The sequence below is a fragment of the Orbicella franksi genome, chromosome 1, assembly GCF_964199315.1.
Source record: "Orbicella franksi chromosome 1, jaOrbFran1.1, whole genome shotgun sequence".
NCBI classification, from domain to species: domain Eukaryota; kingdom Metazoa; phylum Cnidaria; class Anthozoa; order Scleractinia; family Merulinidae; genus Orbicella; species Orbicella franksi.
The window spans coordinates 18,043,740-18,059,703 of NC_138145.1; the positions used below are offsets into that span (position 1 = coordinate 18,043,740).

The window sequence follows — 15,964 nt, forward strand, 5'->3', positions numbered from 1 at the left end:
AAACTTTCACCATCACTTATCATTAAGAAAGAATTGGTACCTCTTAAGGTCGGTACACACAAGAAGACTAGTCCCTCCGACTAGTCCCTGCAAGTAGTCGCGGGGACAAGTCCCATCGTGTGAACTAGCCATTTTTACCACAAAATCTAGTCGCAGGTACTAAAATTTGGTCCCTACGACTAGTCCCACGAATTCAAACTGGTCCCTGCGACTTGTTCCTCAAAACGCTTCGTGTGAACTGTACGTGGGACAAGTCCTTGCGACCAGTCCCTTCGTGTAAACTCTTCAGGGGACTAGTTAAGGGTGTTTATACTAGAGTCACGCATCTAAAATGGTTCCAAAGCTATTGGGTATTTTTCAAAATTCGTTCAAGGATGCCCTTCTCTTTTACATGAATCTCCTCTGGGTTACACGTAGAATATCGAAGAAAGAATTTTCAGTACAACACACCGCTAGGAGTCAGTACTTTAAACATAGCATAGTTTAGCATATGTGGCGTTTCACTTTTCAGCACGCCATCAATGCCCGACCAATTGCAGTAGATGATCCAGGGACGCCGGAGCCAGGGGGACTGGGGGGCTTTAGCCCCCTAATTTCAAGCAAAAACTACATAGAATAATTTTACAAATATCTCCAGACCCCCAGGAAGTTAGAGCGCCTCTGGCGTTCGCTTGTAAGCTCCCACAATTCAGAAATAGACGCTCCGCCATCCCTGTGATCATCTGCATGCGTTGACGTTTTACATATATGTGTGTTATCAATGTGCGTTTTATCTGTGTTAAACTGCAAAATTGTGAAACTACTTAGATACTGAAAGAGACAATTTGCTCTGCGTCATCAGTAAATATAGTAAAGATTTTAAAGATGGTATCAAATTACCTTCGGGGTTGTAAATTTCGAACACGTTGCTTGTTTTTCCTCGCTTTCTGTCGGAGGGAGAATGCTACCATACAAATAATGATTAGAAGTAAGCCAAGTCCAACCACTAAGCCATATAACTGAGGAGACGAAAGACCTTTTCCATCCTGATAGGCTGGAGAGTTCGTTAAGTTTTTTTCTGCTGGGGTTAAGACGGAAGGTGAGGACGGGGTATCATCGTTTCTATCAGAACCTGCAAACAAGTTAGGAAAAGAAATAAAAACCTGCTGTGAATAGATATCTGAACAACTTAAACGTCCCTGCTATTTCGTAAACTACGGCAAACAGTGTTATTCATCCGTCTCTGTATTCATATTGGAGCATACGACCCCTATCTACCTAGAGGATACGCGTGAAACTAGCCAAGGATGATGTAGCTTCTTCTCTGGATATTGTAATTTATTTATTACATATTTAATTGAAAACGAGTGGGAGGAGCGGTGGTCTCATAGCTAGTACGCTCGTCTCCGGATCGAGCCCTAGCCGGGCCGACACTGCGTTGCGTTATCGGGCAAAGCACTTTACTCTCAAAGTGCCTCTCACCCACCCAGGTGTATAAAAGGGTACCGGCAAATTTAATGCTGGAGGTAACCCTGAGCTGAACTAGCATCTCATCCAGGTGGGAGTAGAATTATTCTTAGTCGTTTCATGCTAGAGAGCTGATGGGCCACTTGGCTCGTATGCAGACTTTACCATATGACCTCTACAGATAGTGGAATCCCTTTATTTTTTTTCCGCCTTTTTTACCGGGTTGTCTATGCAAACGCCACCTGATTTTGATAACATTGACGTTAGCCATCCCATAACCACTCGCCACCTTAAATCCAGGTTCTTGTTGGCGATCAAATCCAAAACGGCGCCTTCTTCATGCTAGCCGGAAGCTTTCTTGGATTTGTATCATCCGTTTCCCTTCACCCCTCTGCTGCCTTCCCATATCTGGTATTGTATACAGTCGAACCTCTCCACAACTACAGTGGAAAGTGGCCGTTGAGAACTGGCCTTTATGGGGAGGTAGGTTGTATCTTTTAGGGGATGCAACCAGTTTTTATCTTAAAAAAAATACTTATTGTAGCGTGTAAATAAGTAACACAATCAAAATATATCGATAAAGCAGAAACCAAGCAGAAACAGAGTCCAACGACGCGTGGTATGGGTCAATTTTCGTTATGATTTGAAAAGAGGGTTTTGTATGCACCGTTCCTTCGTTGTTGATTAACTGGCTGCTGTCGAGAGGTTACTTTGGCAGTTGGGTCACAATTTTGTGGCCGTTGCCGTTGCGGAGAGGTGGCCGTTGTAGAGAGATCAAAATAAGAATGAATACATGGACAGTCCGCCTAGACAAAAAAAGTGGCCGATGTAGAGAGGTGGCCGTTAGTGGAGGTTCGACTGTAATCAGTCAGTAAACGTACCTGACATTGTTTTTATTATCCATGTTCTCGATCTGTCGCTTTCTCCCAGCTCATTCCAGGCCGACATTTCGATTGAGTACTGCCTTCCGCATTCTAATGTTACAGTAAAGTTCGTCGCCATAACGTTAGTGACGTTAGTTTGGTGCCAGCCTATTTCTGGTGTCTGAATCTGTTGATGGTATATCGAGTACATGGTCAGCGGACACCCATGGTCAGCAGGAGGGCTCCATATCACGTTGACATCACATGTCAATGATTTTGTTTCCTTGATGTTTGTAACAGGAGGTGATGGAACATCTGCGGTAGAAAATGAAAGATTTGAAACGACGGAATATATATGGTCGGTAAGAAGAGTTTTTTCAGAAATGGCATGTATAGCTATGAACGTACTACAGCCAAATCTGCCCAACCCCTCAATTCCCGACATCACTTGACACCGAACCCTTGACTTTTTTTTCCGTGTTGGCCTTTTTGAAATGTAAAGTGTCTTCAAATTATGGGTGGCCGATGAGTATGGTCCTAATTTTAAATGGGTATATATGTAGCTTATTCAATCGTGTCAATCAATAATATCAAAACAAAAAAACATCCCTGTGTTAGAGTAAAACTTCATAAAAACCACAGAAGCCAAATTATCAGTTTCACCATCTATATACAATGTCTAAACAACACACACTTTGACTTAGAGAACATCCTATATCGTTGCCTTTAGCTTTTAATGAAGTTCACAGTCCTTAAGTCACATAAGGAATGCTTACCTCCTTCTGTTTTGAAATTCCATATCTTGATATCATTCAAAGCACTCTGCCAGTATTCACACATTGAGGTAACTGTTATATCATACTCATTCTTACACTTCAGCTGAAGTGTAAAACTGGTCGCATTTCTGTTTACTGTAACAGAGCGCCATTTGCTTTTCTGCACTGGTGACATCACTTTTCTGTAGTTCACAGTGTAGTTGACAACTGGACAGCTTCCTTCAAAGAGTGGTTCCCACGCCACAACAACGGTTCCCCCTGATACGATCTCGGTCGTGTTGACAATAACAGGAACGCCTTAAAGGAGTTTCAGAAGAATACTGTGCAACTGATCATGGCAATCCCAAAGTTGAGATGAAAATTAATTTAGTACAGTAAGGGTGGTTGAAAGAAGGCAGATGTGGGGCAAAGGAAGAACCGACAAACTCGACTAACTTTGGTTCCAAAGTTGACTTAAAATTTGAAAATGACCCACTCTGCTGCGATAATTCGGATCTTAATTATTTATCGTTAGAATCCGTAAGGCTCACCTCTTAGTTTATTGATTTGATCCCGCGAGAGGGCTGTACCAAAAACATAAAGATCCATCACTGAACCATGGAACTGATGACCGTTCCAGTGACCATCCTTACCAATCTGGTAACGCCAACCTGTGGGTTGAACAAACGTAGAGCTACGGGGATACAATCTTGCTCCTTTCACTTTACCGTCAGCGTAGATTAACACGAACCCAGTCTCGTGGTCCCAAGTAACAGCCACGTGGGTCCACGTGTCCAAAGTAACATTGGCACTCTCTATGGACCACAATTCCCATTCATCATTCTCGTATTGGTAACGCTGAAATACAATCTTCTGGTTTTTCGTGCTTAGCAGAAACTGCCGTGGATTATACCAGTCTCCATATATCGCTCCTAACCCATCGAAGACCCACTTCGTTTGTTTGATCCAACAGGCAATGGTGAAACTTCTGTCGTTAAGTGTGATGATTGGTGCAAGGGCGTAGGAATGCGATTGGTTCAAGAAGAGGGCCTCACTGCCGTGACACCTTCCCTCAGTGAAGGACGGAGATCCAATTAAACTAAAAAAGGAAAAAAATTATGATTCACACTAAAACTTGACCATAGTAATAAGGAATAAACGATGAATGCCCCTATTTATTAAAAACTGGATCATTGGATAATGTAATTCGAGAGTTTTCATTGGCTTAGCCATCATGGGTTATGAGCCATTATACCACGCTCTACAAATATGGTAAGCGTGTGCGTGATTTTTGGGGGGGTTTTTTATGTTTATTTAAGAGATGATTATAGCCAACTCGGGGCTACCCGCCTCGTCGGCAATCTATCATCTAATATCCAGCGCGCGCTACTGGAATAATTGTTAATCATACGAAATGGAATTCAAGGAGAATTAATGATTACTCTCTTTAAAAATACAAAGTTTGCTACAATCGTAGAAATCGGCGGATCCAAATCAGATCCCTCTTTCTCAAGCAGTGAAGCATCTAGAAGACAGCACAATGTTTGCGGCTACTGGGTCTCAGTCTATAGTAGTCTATCTGTCAGTAATTAGCGCACTGTGGATTGTCTGAGTATTCTTTGGTGCCCATCACCGTGTTATTCGTCTGTGTGGGGAGGGACATTGAGAGAATATCTTGCCCGAAAACACAGCATAATCTCACTAACCATTTGATTACTGGGCCTCTTTACGTTTTCGATAAAAACCAATCATTGCAGTTGTTTTCACTTGAGTGTCGAAAGCAATTTGCATTTGCTTTCAATAAAATACAATACGTTTGGCATTACCACGCCAAGCAATTGCAAATTGGCTTTAAAAAAACCAGCGCCACTTTATCATCTATCTTATCAGACCTATAACCAAAACCAATCGTGACTCCCTTGCACACGTTTTTTACGCGCTTCGCTTCATCTCTCTTCGCGTTTCGCACGTAGTAGCGGGAGCGAATGAGAGGCGGCTGTATTCGCAGGCTAACACGTCAGTTGCTTGGCGTTTTGATTGGTTCATTGGATTGGCTGCGTCCTTTGTGATTGGCTAGAGTGATTACTTTGGAGCAATTCGCGATTGAAGACGCTCGTTTTATACAAAGGGTGCACATAGGCTGCATGGAATTTCAGTCGCTATATAATTATTATACTTAACTAACCTAACTATACTTCTCTAAGGTTTAGGCGCTAAATAGTAAGTGACCAACCTTATATCTTCGTCATGGCCATTCAGCAACCAGTAGCTTAGAACTACCTTATCTGAAAACAAAAGAGCTTTAGTTTTAGCTTCCATCCTGTAGTGTAGGTTTCTTCTATATTTTTAAGGCTATTGGATTGCTGACGATTTTTTGGTATTAAATTAGCTGCTCAATTTGATAGGCTTCGATCAGCCTGCTGCTGGAGTATCATTACCGATCAGAAACAAAAAACTTGTAAACCAAGAGTACGAAAAAGCAGCAAATGTATTATTGTTTTTTCATGTTTGCTATCTAACTGTTGAAAGAAAAAATAATCTGCACACAAACAAAATTAATTGACCTTCAAAAAGACATTTAAATGCAGCTATTCGGGTACGTCTCCAAGTCGCGATGCGTTAGAAATTTAAATTAATAATTTCAAATATTCACAGTTTTTGTGATTTGGAAAATGAAATTTTTCAGGCAACTATAAGAACTGCCAAGAGAGCTTGTTTGCAAGCTTGCAGATGTCAGCCCGGCCGGGGGGGACTCCCATATGAAAAGGTCGGGGACGCTCGTCATCTCGCTTAGAGGTAAAAATCAAGGATGTTAAGATGTTCGTGACGAAATACCACTATTTTTAACGGACAAAGTATCTGTGAGCTAGGGTGCACTGGAAGAAAAAATGGTAAAAAAACACTCTTGTTTCCGTTTTTAAGCTCGATTTCCGCCGGTCTCTTTGGTACAGTTTTCTAGAACGGGCTCCTTTCCTGAACAGCGGCCTGTAATCGAGTCTTTTCCGTTTTAAATGGTACATTTTAGAGGTCAAGTTAAGCTCGAGCCACGTCTGGATTGGTCTCCCTTAGGGGTTTGGTTCAAATTTTCTGACGAGCATTCTCGACCTTTTCATATCGAGGTCTTCCCCAGGGCAGCCCGGCGGCTTAAGAGACCCTGAGAGTGCGTACCTGGAGGGGTCATCTTGCAGCATTTAATCATGTCAATACAGTTCAGCTTGTCACAGTCTCTTTTGTACACGCCCATCATATAGTGCCAGTCTCGACACTCGCTCCAGCCTTTCTTATTTAGTGATTTCCTTACATCTTCATCGTAACAATCCTTGGTCATGTTTTTGAAGTTTCTGGGTCTGCAACACAATGCTTTTTCGATATTGTAAAGCCAAGTCTCGTTTGAGCGATAAATTCCTTGGAGAAAATACCCGTCAGGACAGGAAGCCCATCTATTGTTTCTGAATTACAAAATAATAATGCGGAATTATCTATTTGAATCATCTTTTCTAAGTAGGTAGGAATTCGAAGGTAGGTAGGTTGGTAGGTGGGTAGGTAGGTAGGTAGGTAGGTAGGTAGGTAGGTAGGTAGGTAGGTAGGTAGGTAGGTAAAGTCTGCATAGAAGCCTGCAAGTGGCCCATAAGGCCGGAGCTTATTCCGGTTTCCGTAGCATGAAGCGACTAAGGCTATTTCTACCCCAATGCTACTCCATCGCAAGGTTACCCCCAGCATTAAGTTCGCTGGTACCCATTTATACACCTGGGTGGAAAAAGGCACTGTGAGAGTAAAGTATCTTGCCCAAAAACAAAACGCAGTGTCCCTGGCTCGGCCTCGATCCTGAGACGAGCGCACTAACCATGAGACCACCCCTCCTCCCCCTCGTTTTCAAGTAAGTATATAATAAATAAATTACATTATTAAATTCTCAGCCTCGGATAATGCAATTCTAGCTTTCTGATTGGTTCACTGGATCTCGGTTACCAGCCATTATACCTGTGTTTGACCTTATATGGAAATGAAAGCGGCAAATGTCGCTCGGCATAAGCTTTTTCGCGTGAAGCGAAGTTTCGTCGACAAAAAAAATGGATGAAAAAAAGCACATTCGGTGAGCTATCTACACAGGAAATACAGGAAATTATGGACAATGCCGTCCCAGTAACAACAAAAAAGCCACAAAGTTCGATATAAGGTTATTTAACGGTACGTGTACGTTAAGTTTCCCTTAAAGTTGCAAAATTAAAATATCACCGGCGAGATTTTACGCATTCATGAAGATTATGTGACAAAAACAATGTTTACCTTAACAGAATGGCTTGCTAGTCCTGGTGGGACCAAATTTTCGAAACCGATATAAGAAAAGTCAAAAGAAGAACTGAATGTTCAGTTGAAGTGTTTTTACTCGTCTGCGAGGAAGAAAGATGACACGTATTGCAAAAGTTCATTGATTAAATCCATTAGAGCCGCCGGTTGATCATTTCCTTTGCACGCCGCCCCACAACAAACCGTTTTCCTTTATCTCTGACCTGGCAAATAAATTATTAGAGCATATGCATTTGTAAAAGGCCGCAGGAAAACAGGCATAATTGCCGGCGTAGTCTATAAGAAACCAGTTTCCAATGAGCAGATGAGGAAACTCTTCGACTAAGCAAGCTCGGATCGGCCGAGTGCAAAAATCCCGCACAGCTACAGAGGACGATCTAGTTTCATCTCAGTCTCTTTTTTGGCCGACGACGACGAGAGAATCAACGACAGCTAGCGCCAACAATTCTGTCCTTGCGAAAAACACCTCAAGGAGTTGAGTGTTTTGAGCTGAACCGAAGTAAGCCCGGTTCTTTACCAGCCACGAAAAATCACCAGGGTGGCCTCGGAGATTCTGAAGATGAATGTGACGCTAAGATAGTTTCTGTCCTTGACTCTAAATCTGGCCAACAATGAGCTCCACACATACAGCTCGAAATGCCAAGGCTTTCAAAGCAAGGGAATCCTGAAAGGGGTCTTGTCGAGAATAATTTTGGCACAACGTCTGTGTCACATTGCGATCAAAGTTTTCCGCGGCATTATTACAACGGCAATGTGCAAGTGCACAATTATTCGGCTCTTCTCCATGACTCGAACTTGAACGCTTTTCAAACTTTCTGACCAGGGTTATATCTCCTTCATTTGATAGACTTTCCTTGAATTCTACGTGACTGTAATTTCATTCAGCAAATTCGCTTGCTTCGCTTTCAAATTTTTCATTCAACTAATTTTACAAACGACGCGCATGTCATGTGATTTCCCACTTGTTGTTGTTTTTGTCACATCGACTTCCGGTCATTTTGTAAAATTAAAATCCAATAAAATTAAGCTATATTTCCAAGAATACAAAAGCACCGAATTTAATAAAACAATTATTCCATTCGCGCTTGTTGGATATGAGATTGGTTATAGCCAACTCATATCCAACGCGCGCTCATGGAATAATTGTTAAATATCTAAGGAATAAGCCGCATCATCCTTGGCTATTTTTCACGCGTATCCTCTATCCTTGTCGAATAGGAATTTGAAAATGTTGGTTTTCAGAAAGAACCTCTGAGCAAGGCGAGAACTGACAATAAACTCAATCCACATATGAGACCGGGCCGAATCGAGTGCTGGCCACATTGCTGGCAGACGAGCGCTCGCTCTTACGCCTTCGTCATCCCTGCTCCCAAGAGCGGAATCCCAGAATAGAACGTTTGTGAGGTAAGGAAAAGACCGAAAAAGTAAAATTAAACCAGAAATAAACAAGAATGATTACGACAGAGGAAAATTTAGACTGATAAGTTCTTATAGCGGAGCTCCCGTGTGCCAAAGCACTTGAGCGGAGCCCCATACCTTAGAAAATTTGGTAACACATCGATCTAAAAATTTTGGTTGTCACGTGACTGTCCGTACGTATGTACTTACGTACCTACGTACGTACATACGTACGTACGTCGGTACGCCAATACCTCGAAAAATATGAGAGTAGCACCATTACCATGGCTACATCTTTGATTTTGGGCATCCATGTTATGGTTACTTGACAGCTGTCAAAACAAGCTATCCGCTGACTAATAACACGTGACCATATCGCGGGCTCAAGCCAGGTTATTACTCTGGGAGAGAAGGAGGGAGTACGTGCATAGACAAAATTTCGGCACAAATTAACCCCTTGCGCGTTGTTTTCTTCCGACATATTCCTTGCACAATCGTCTCTTGGAAAGTCCCTGATATATTGCGTACGTAATTTCTGCAATCTTGGTTACGCTTATTGGGTATAGTTTGTTAAAATTTAACTGGACAAAAATTGCAAAACCACACACTGAACAATTACATGCTCATAATTGATCATTTTTTGAGTTTCTGATTCAAGAAAAACAAATCCAGTCTTTCCTTTATGGTTGATTATTGCAAACAGGAGCTCCGCTTTTAGGCCTGGCTAAATCTATATATTATGATGCATCGTTCGCGTCTGTTCCATGCTATCATCCTGTGTAAAAAATGTAAAAGAAGATGGCGAAAAAAGTAGAGAGTCTATTTTGCGTTGCCTTTTCTGGGCTCTGCAGACATTGGTTAACCAAGAAAACCAGTGTAACGTTCTCTAGCCAATTGTAAAGAATAGAGAGCCAGTCGAAGGTTCTGTGGACTGCCTCTTGACGCTCCTTACAGAACGCTTACTTTTTTACTAAGCTCTGCCATTGGTTGAAGATCATCGTGTAACGTTCTTTAACAAATCAAAAAGAACAGAAAGCTAGCTGAAGGCCCTTCGATCTCTTTAGGTTCCTCATAGCTAGTGTAAAAGCACAAGTGGAAAGTTTGTTCATTGTAACTGACCTGCTTAATGAAGTTTTCCAATCTAGTGTTTGGCAAACAGGAGTATCATCTTTGTATTCGTGTGGAGGGCTACAGCACTGCCCCTTTTTAATATTATCGATGCCGTCAGGTAAAGAAATGACAGCATCATTTTCCCTCCACACTCCACTTATGTATCTTCCCAATGAGCAGTTTGCCCATCCTGGTCCACTGAGGGCGGACTCCCAGCCCATCTCACTGCACCTGTCGTTTCCTGTAATCAACAGAAGGCAAAGTTACAAACTCGTCTTAGGGCGCTGGGGATGGGTTTGTGATTATGCCAAAATGTTGTTCCGTGTAGATTTCAATGAAGAATTATCACTATTTTCGGAAATGTATGGACTGAACGCAAAATTAACTTGAACCATCAAATTTTAGACCCCTGAGATAAAGTAAGACCATTTCCCTCGATTGAAAGTATGTGTATGACCCAGTAATAAACTGGCAACTAGATGTCTCTATTCAGTGTCTGTTACATGTGAATGTAAGTAAAGTTGACCAAGCAATTATTGAACAGAGAACAGGCAACAACTGGGGTCTGTAAATACTACTGTCCAACAATTGTCCCTTCCAGAAATTACTTGTAATGATCACTGAATGACTGATTAACCTTTGGCCTCGACCATATAAAGTCAAATTCGCCCGACATGTCAAAGTATCATTATAATTACCTTGACCAGCTTTTTCCACTGCGTTTATTTGCTCCTCGGTCAAAGCAACGTCATAAATCTGCATGGCTGTAATTCGTCCCTTAAAATACCGACCATCATTTTCTAATGCGCCCATTCTAACGTTATCTTGAGTTGAAAGAGACAGGCCAGCTCCAATATTCCTCTGCACCACTCGTTGGTCATCCAGCCATAAATTTGCCATACCAGTAATGTGACTATAGGTCAAACCAACATAATGCCATTGGTTTAACGCCAGAACGTGAAACGTACTTAAGCCTGGAATCACAACGTAATTTCGTTGACTTATTACACCGTACAGCTTTCCAGAATGCATCCAGAAATGAACAGCCCAAGGCCAACCAGTTATCTTATAATTGAAAATAGGTCCGTCTGTATTCTCAGGATACACCCAACATAACATGGTGATGGAGTGTTGAGCATCTAACCCTCCACTGTTTGGGAACTCGATGTAACTGTTGTTCTGTCCCGTAAATTGGTACGAGCCACCGGCCTTGCCATCAGGCCCAGGTGCTGTGCTAACACCAACAGGGGTACCCTGGGTTTGTCGATTTTTTATTTCCCGTGTTGCATGCTTGCTGTTCAGGGGATAAAAGGCGATTGGATCTGGAACTCTGACCGCTACAAGGTTGAACAAAAACGAAGATTCTCAAACTCATTAAATTATTGATCAAGTTTACAAAAAAAAAAAACGAAATAATGTCAGTAACGGTGTTTTGGTATCTGAACTTATTTAATTTAGATTTTGAATGATTTCACTGCTCCGTTTTTTCCGTAATTCGTATTTTGTTTGAGAAGATTTATCAAACACTCGATACAAAAAAAAAATTATATTAGACGATTGCTTATGCAAAATGTTACAAACGTTATTTTAATTCTCCCGGTCATTTTAGGGGATTATCAAACGCAGTGATGGAGAAGTCTTTTACTGAACGTAGTTATATCATTTTAAGGCTATTAAATTAACTGTTAATAATCGTCCAATAAAAACGTGTCCGATAAAAAAGCTGCGCGTGGAATACTTTGTCAAAACCTTCATTCAACTGATTTGACTTTGAGTTCTGTCCTTGTTTCTTGGTGCGCCTCTTCCCAGTTGTCGAACAGAAACCAACTGCTAGCTATCTTCGTATAACTGTTTTTGTTTGAAATTGATCCTGGAATTATAAACATTAAACATAACCGTTTCAACGTTAACTCTATTGAGGTCGCTATGTTTTATATTCTATATTCTCTAAAAAGAACTTACTGTTAGCTTCATCTTTAAAGACGTAAACATTGTTTGCCCAATAACCTCCTCTGCCGTCATTTTGGCAGCCGCTACTCTTGCCATATTTGTTAAAGGTCTCTAGTGCTTTAGTGCTCGCCGCACACCATCCACCATTTTGAACTGCAAAGGCAGGGAAACCCCTTTTGCGAGCGGCGACAGCGCACTTGACAATTGCGTTCTGACGCCTTTGGTAAAACGATGCCCCGCCATCCAAGACTGGGTCTGTGTCTTCAAGTGTTGGAATTGCACGATCTGCAGTGTCTCTATAGCATCCAACACCTGTATAATCTATTAAGAGAACAGTGTCCAACTAAATGAAATATTTTTATACCGTGCCACAGAAAATACAGCCAATCAGAAAACAGGAAAGCCGTTGTATATTCGACGGCATTACACCCAACCTTCCCATCGTGCGCCTCGGGTAACTATCTAGTAACATTAAAAGCAGTTTTCAAGCTATTTATTTTTCAAACAATAATTGCCCAAAATGATTTTCGATTTCAGTTTCCTTAGAGTTTATGTAGATGAAATCCAAGTGACGAACTAGTCGCCTATCTCATAGTTTTTGGACCTTATTGCTTAGTCAAAAGTTGAACCCTTTACTTGTTCAGCTCAAGAAAAAAAGATTCAGAAGTTTTCTTTCAGTAAATCATTTTGCATACAACCCATGTCTAAAATACTTAGAATAACCACATTTATATAGTTAAGATAACATGACAAACGATAAAGCTACTTTTGATTTTCTGTGTGCTTGCGGCAGCAAATTGGCATAAACCGGTAGTTCAATGTTTTAGTTGAAGAGTAATACCTTTGATATAATAGACTTGATTAACATTTGGTCCACCTTCACCATCATTTTCACAGTTCGAGGACCTTCCATATTTGTTGAATGTCTTTTCGGCTGTAGAACTCGATGCACACCATCCACCAGCCTGAAGAGCGAAAACTTTGAAGCCTAGTTTCTTGGCCACTTCATAACATTTGTGAATTGGATCACTTCTCGTCGAAAAGTCGCCATCCAGGATGTCATCTGTTCCTTCTAGGGTAGGAATCGCAAGGCCAAAACTGTCGTCGTAACAACCGATCGTCTCATAAACTGATAGATAAAATTTTTGTGAAGGTTATCATGTGACTTTGACTGAAATTTGGAATAAATGCAACATGATTCTTAACGTTTTCAATGACTAACAAAATGCACGTGCGAGTGGGTGCATTTTGTATTCTTTGGAAAATTCCAAGGGTTTTATTAATAGCTGTTATTGAAGTTATCAACGGTTTGACATACAAACTAGGCGAAAGGGTCAGTTCCGCTTTGTACTGACCCGTTCGCCTCGTTTATATGCCTTTTTGAAGAAAGGAATATTTGACCACAGGCTCAACTGCAATAACATCTATTCATTCCAAATCAATTTCGCAAGAAAACCACTTGATTATATTACAAATGCATGGGCACATTTTCTCTTGGCCACCAAGACATTTTGCATGCAGTATATGAAAGTAATTATATCCTTCAACCTCACACCTAAAGAGCTAAAAATCTCGTCAATTATTATTAAGTTAATTTCAATGTTTGGGGGCCTTTCGTATGTAGCGTGACGTTGCGTAGGCTCCATCTACGAACGGAGGAACGCGGGCCCTTTTTCCGAACAGCGACTGCTAATCGAGCCTAGATGTTCTTTTCTTTGCGCAGTAAAAATGTTGAGAGTATATTCTTATGCACAAAGGAACGAGCAAATGAGCAAATGAACTCACGAACGAACGAGCAAACGAGCGAACGAGCGAACGAAGGAACGTAGGAACGAAGGAACGAGCGAACGAACGAAGGGAACGAGCGAGCGAACGAACGAAGGAACGAACGGACGGACGGACGAACGAAAGAACGAACGAACGAGAGAGCGAGCGAACGAAGGAACATAGGAACGAACGAACGAAGGAACGAACGAGCGAATGAACGAACGGACGGACGAAAGAGGGAACGAGCGAGCGAACGAAAGAGGGAACGAGCAAGCGAACGAACGAACGAACGAACGAACGAACGAACGAACGAACGAACGAACGAACGAACGAACGAACGAACGAACGAACGGACGGACGGACGGACGGACGGACGGACGGACGGACGGACGGACGGACGGACGGACGAACAAACGAAGGAACGACCGAGTGAACGAACGAACAAACGGGTGTCTGGAAAACCCGAATAGCGAATAGTCGCGAAAAGCGAATAGCGAATAGTCCCAATTAGTGCGAATAGTCTCGAATAGTGCGAATAGTGGCGAACAGTCGCGGAAAGTAGCGAATAGAGACGAATAGTCGTCAATAATCACCGCTTTAGATCTAATATCCTGCGTTAATTAATTATCCAAATAAGCAACAGAATTTCAGTGAATTTATTACCTTTTCTTCTCCGGACTCAGGCTAGGGCTGTCCATCGCCGACATTAAGAAAACAGAAAACACAAGGATAACCTAATAAAGACGTATTTACGCTTTCGCAGCGGTTAAAACAGAAGAAATTACGGTTTAGAAACACCTTTTGTCCTGATAAGCGTCTGCGCGTTTTAGCGGGAAAATCCCATCCTACGTTGCTGCGAGGTTGACTGCGAGAAACTGGGTACCATATTTGCTACGATTTACCACTATTTGCCACTATTTACCACTATTTGCCACTATTTGCCACTATTCGCCACTATTCGCCACTACTCGAGACTGTTCGCCACTATTTGCACTATTCGAGACTATTCACACTATTCGTACTATTCGCTATTCGGGACTATTCGCGACTATTCGCTATTCGCTATTCGGGTTTTTCAGACACCCCGCACAAACGAAGAAGCAAACCAAGCTTTCTTTTCCTCAGAAATCACGCTGCTGGATGGTGATTAAAATCCAAACTTGAACTCGTGGTAATCTGTATGGTTCACCAGTTATACATGGAAGTAAACATGTTAATTTAACTGATGATGTTTACCTTCAGTATGGGTCCACGATGAAACTGCTGTCACAAGGGTAAGGAGCAAAAATGACCATAACAGCTTTGACGTCATGGTCTGAAGTTTTAATCTAACACGTCTGAAATAAAAAGAAATCATATTTATTGCATTGCTGGGTCAAATCATCCGGATAAAAAACTGTTTAAATTCGCAATTTTTTTAAAGCATTAAACAATAATTAAATTTGTGATAAAATACTTCTTAACGACACGAACAAGAGTATTAAAAAAAAAGCGACTGCGTTTCTTAAATTATAAGCTGTATATAGATATATTTTAATTGAGCTTACAGTTTTGGAAACTTCAGTAGTTGCTGTTGACAGGATTGTATTTGCGAGTCTTTCGTTAACTTTATGTTGGCTGGTCAAATGAAGTCCCTCGCCCATTTCTATTCAAGGCTTCTCAGTGTGCAACATTAAATTACTGAAAGAAAGAAAAAAAAGCAATTACCAAAACCTCTTACTTTCTTATTTAATTTTGTATTCATGCAAATAGGCAACCCTTAAGCATGTCTAACTTTCTTGAAGCCCATCGTCGATTTTCGTGTATTTCACTTTACGAAAAAGCAGAGCATTTGTAAAGATTAAAGCGCTTCAACGCTTTTTAGATCATCAATCGGTCGAACTTCCTAATATTGATGTATTCTGGTTATCAGCCGGAGTTTCTTTTTTTGTTAACGAATAGAGCTCAGTGGCAGCTGTAATATATAATATATTACATCATCACAATACTGTAATTATAATGGATGATCTCTTATCTACATTTTCATCGGCGTAAGACTACAAATTGGCGTAAGATACACTTTTTTAATGAGATAACTGAACAAAGCAAGTTTAAATTATTTACACGCAATGGGCTGGCCAGCCAGTCGCATGATTCTGCTTTCGATCCGCGACTCAAAAAGCGTTCAGTTAAAAGACCAGGTATATTTAGACTAATTTCAGCTAACATCTCCCTATTTATTACTGAACAAATTACGTTTATCTTGCCAATTTGATTAGCCATGATGCATCTCGACCTTTTCATCGGGCGACGCAAAGAACGTCTACATGTGAATTCGAAGTTCGCTCATGTAATGAAATCAGATTTGAGATTTCCGCTTAAGCTCGC

General features: G+C 41.3%; 2 protein-coding genes across 2 annotated transcripts in view; both read right to left on the minus strand.

The window, feature by feature from the left end:
- The window catches only part of LOC145482980 (uncharacterized), a 17,825-nt gene extending 6,059 nt beyond the window's left edge, over positions 1 to 11,766 (minus strand). The window contains exons 1-9 of the mRNA XM_081461640.1: positions 11,709 to 11,766; positions 10,579 to 11,244; positions 9,890 to 10,121; positions 6,233 to 6,513; positions 5,298 to 5,349; positions 3,616 to 4,163; positions 3,086 to 3,382; positions 2,328 to 2,624; positions 880 to 1,111 (exon numbers count right to left, since the gene is read on the minus strand). Coding sequence (XP_081317766.1) covers positions 880 to 1,111; positions 2,328 to 2,624; positions 3,086 to 3,382; positions 3,616 to 4,163; positions 5,298 to 5,349; positions 6,233 to 6,513; positions 9,890 to 10,121; positions 10,579 to 11,244; positions 11,709 to 11,766 — 2,663 coding nt within the window. The remainder of the gene's footprint in view (positions 1 to 879; positions 1,112 to 2,327; positions 2,625 to 3,085; positions 3,383 to 3,615; positions 4,164 to 5,297; positions 5,350 to 6,232; positions 6,514 to 9,889; positions 10,122 to 10,578; positions 11,245 to 11,708) is intronic.
- Positions 11,767 to 11,804: 38 nt separating this feature from the next.
- Positions 11,805 to 14,909, minus strand: LOC145483085 (uncharacterized). Its single transcript, XM_081461723.1, has 3 exons — positions 14,834 to 14,909; positions 12,672 to 12,959; positions 11,805 to 12,151 (listed from the first exon to the last, which is right to left on the minus strand). The coding sequence occupies exons 1-3, from the start codon at positions 14,907 to 14,909 to the stop codon at positions 11,805 to 11,807; spliced, it is 711 nt and encodes a 236-aa protein (XP_081317849.1).
- Between the last annotated feature and the right edge of the window lie 1,055 nt (positions 14,910 to 15,964).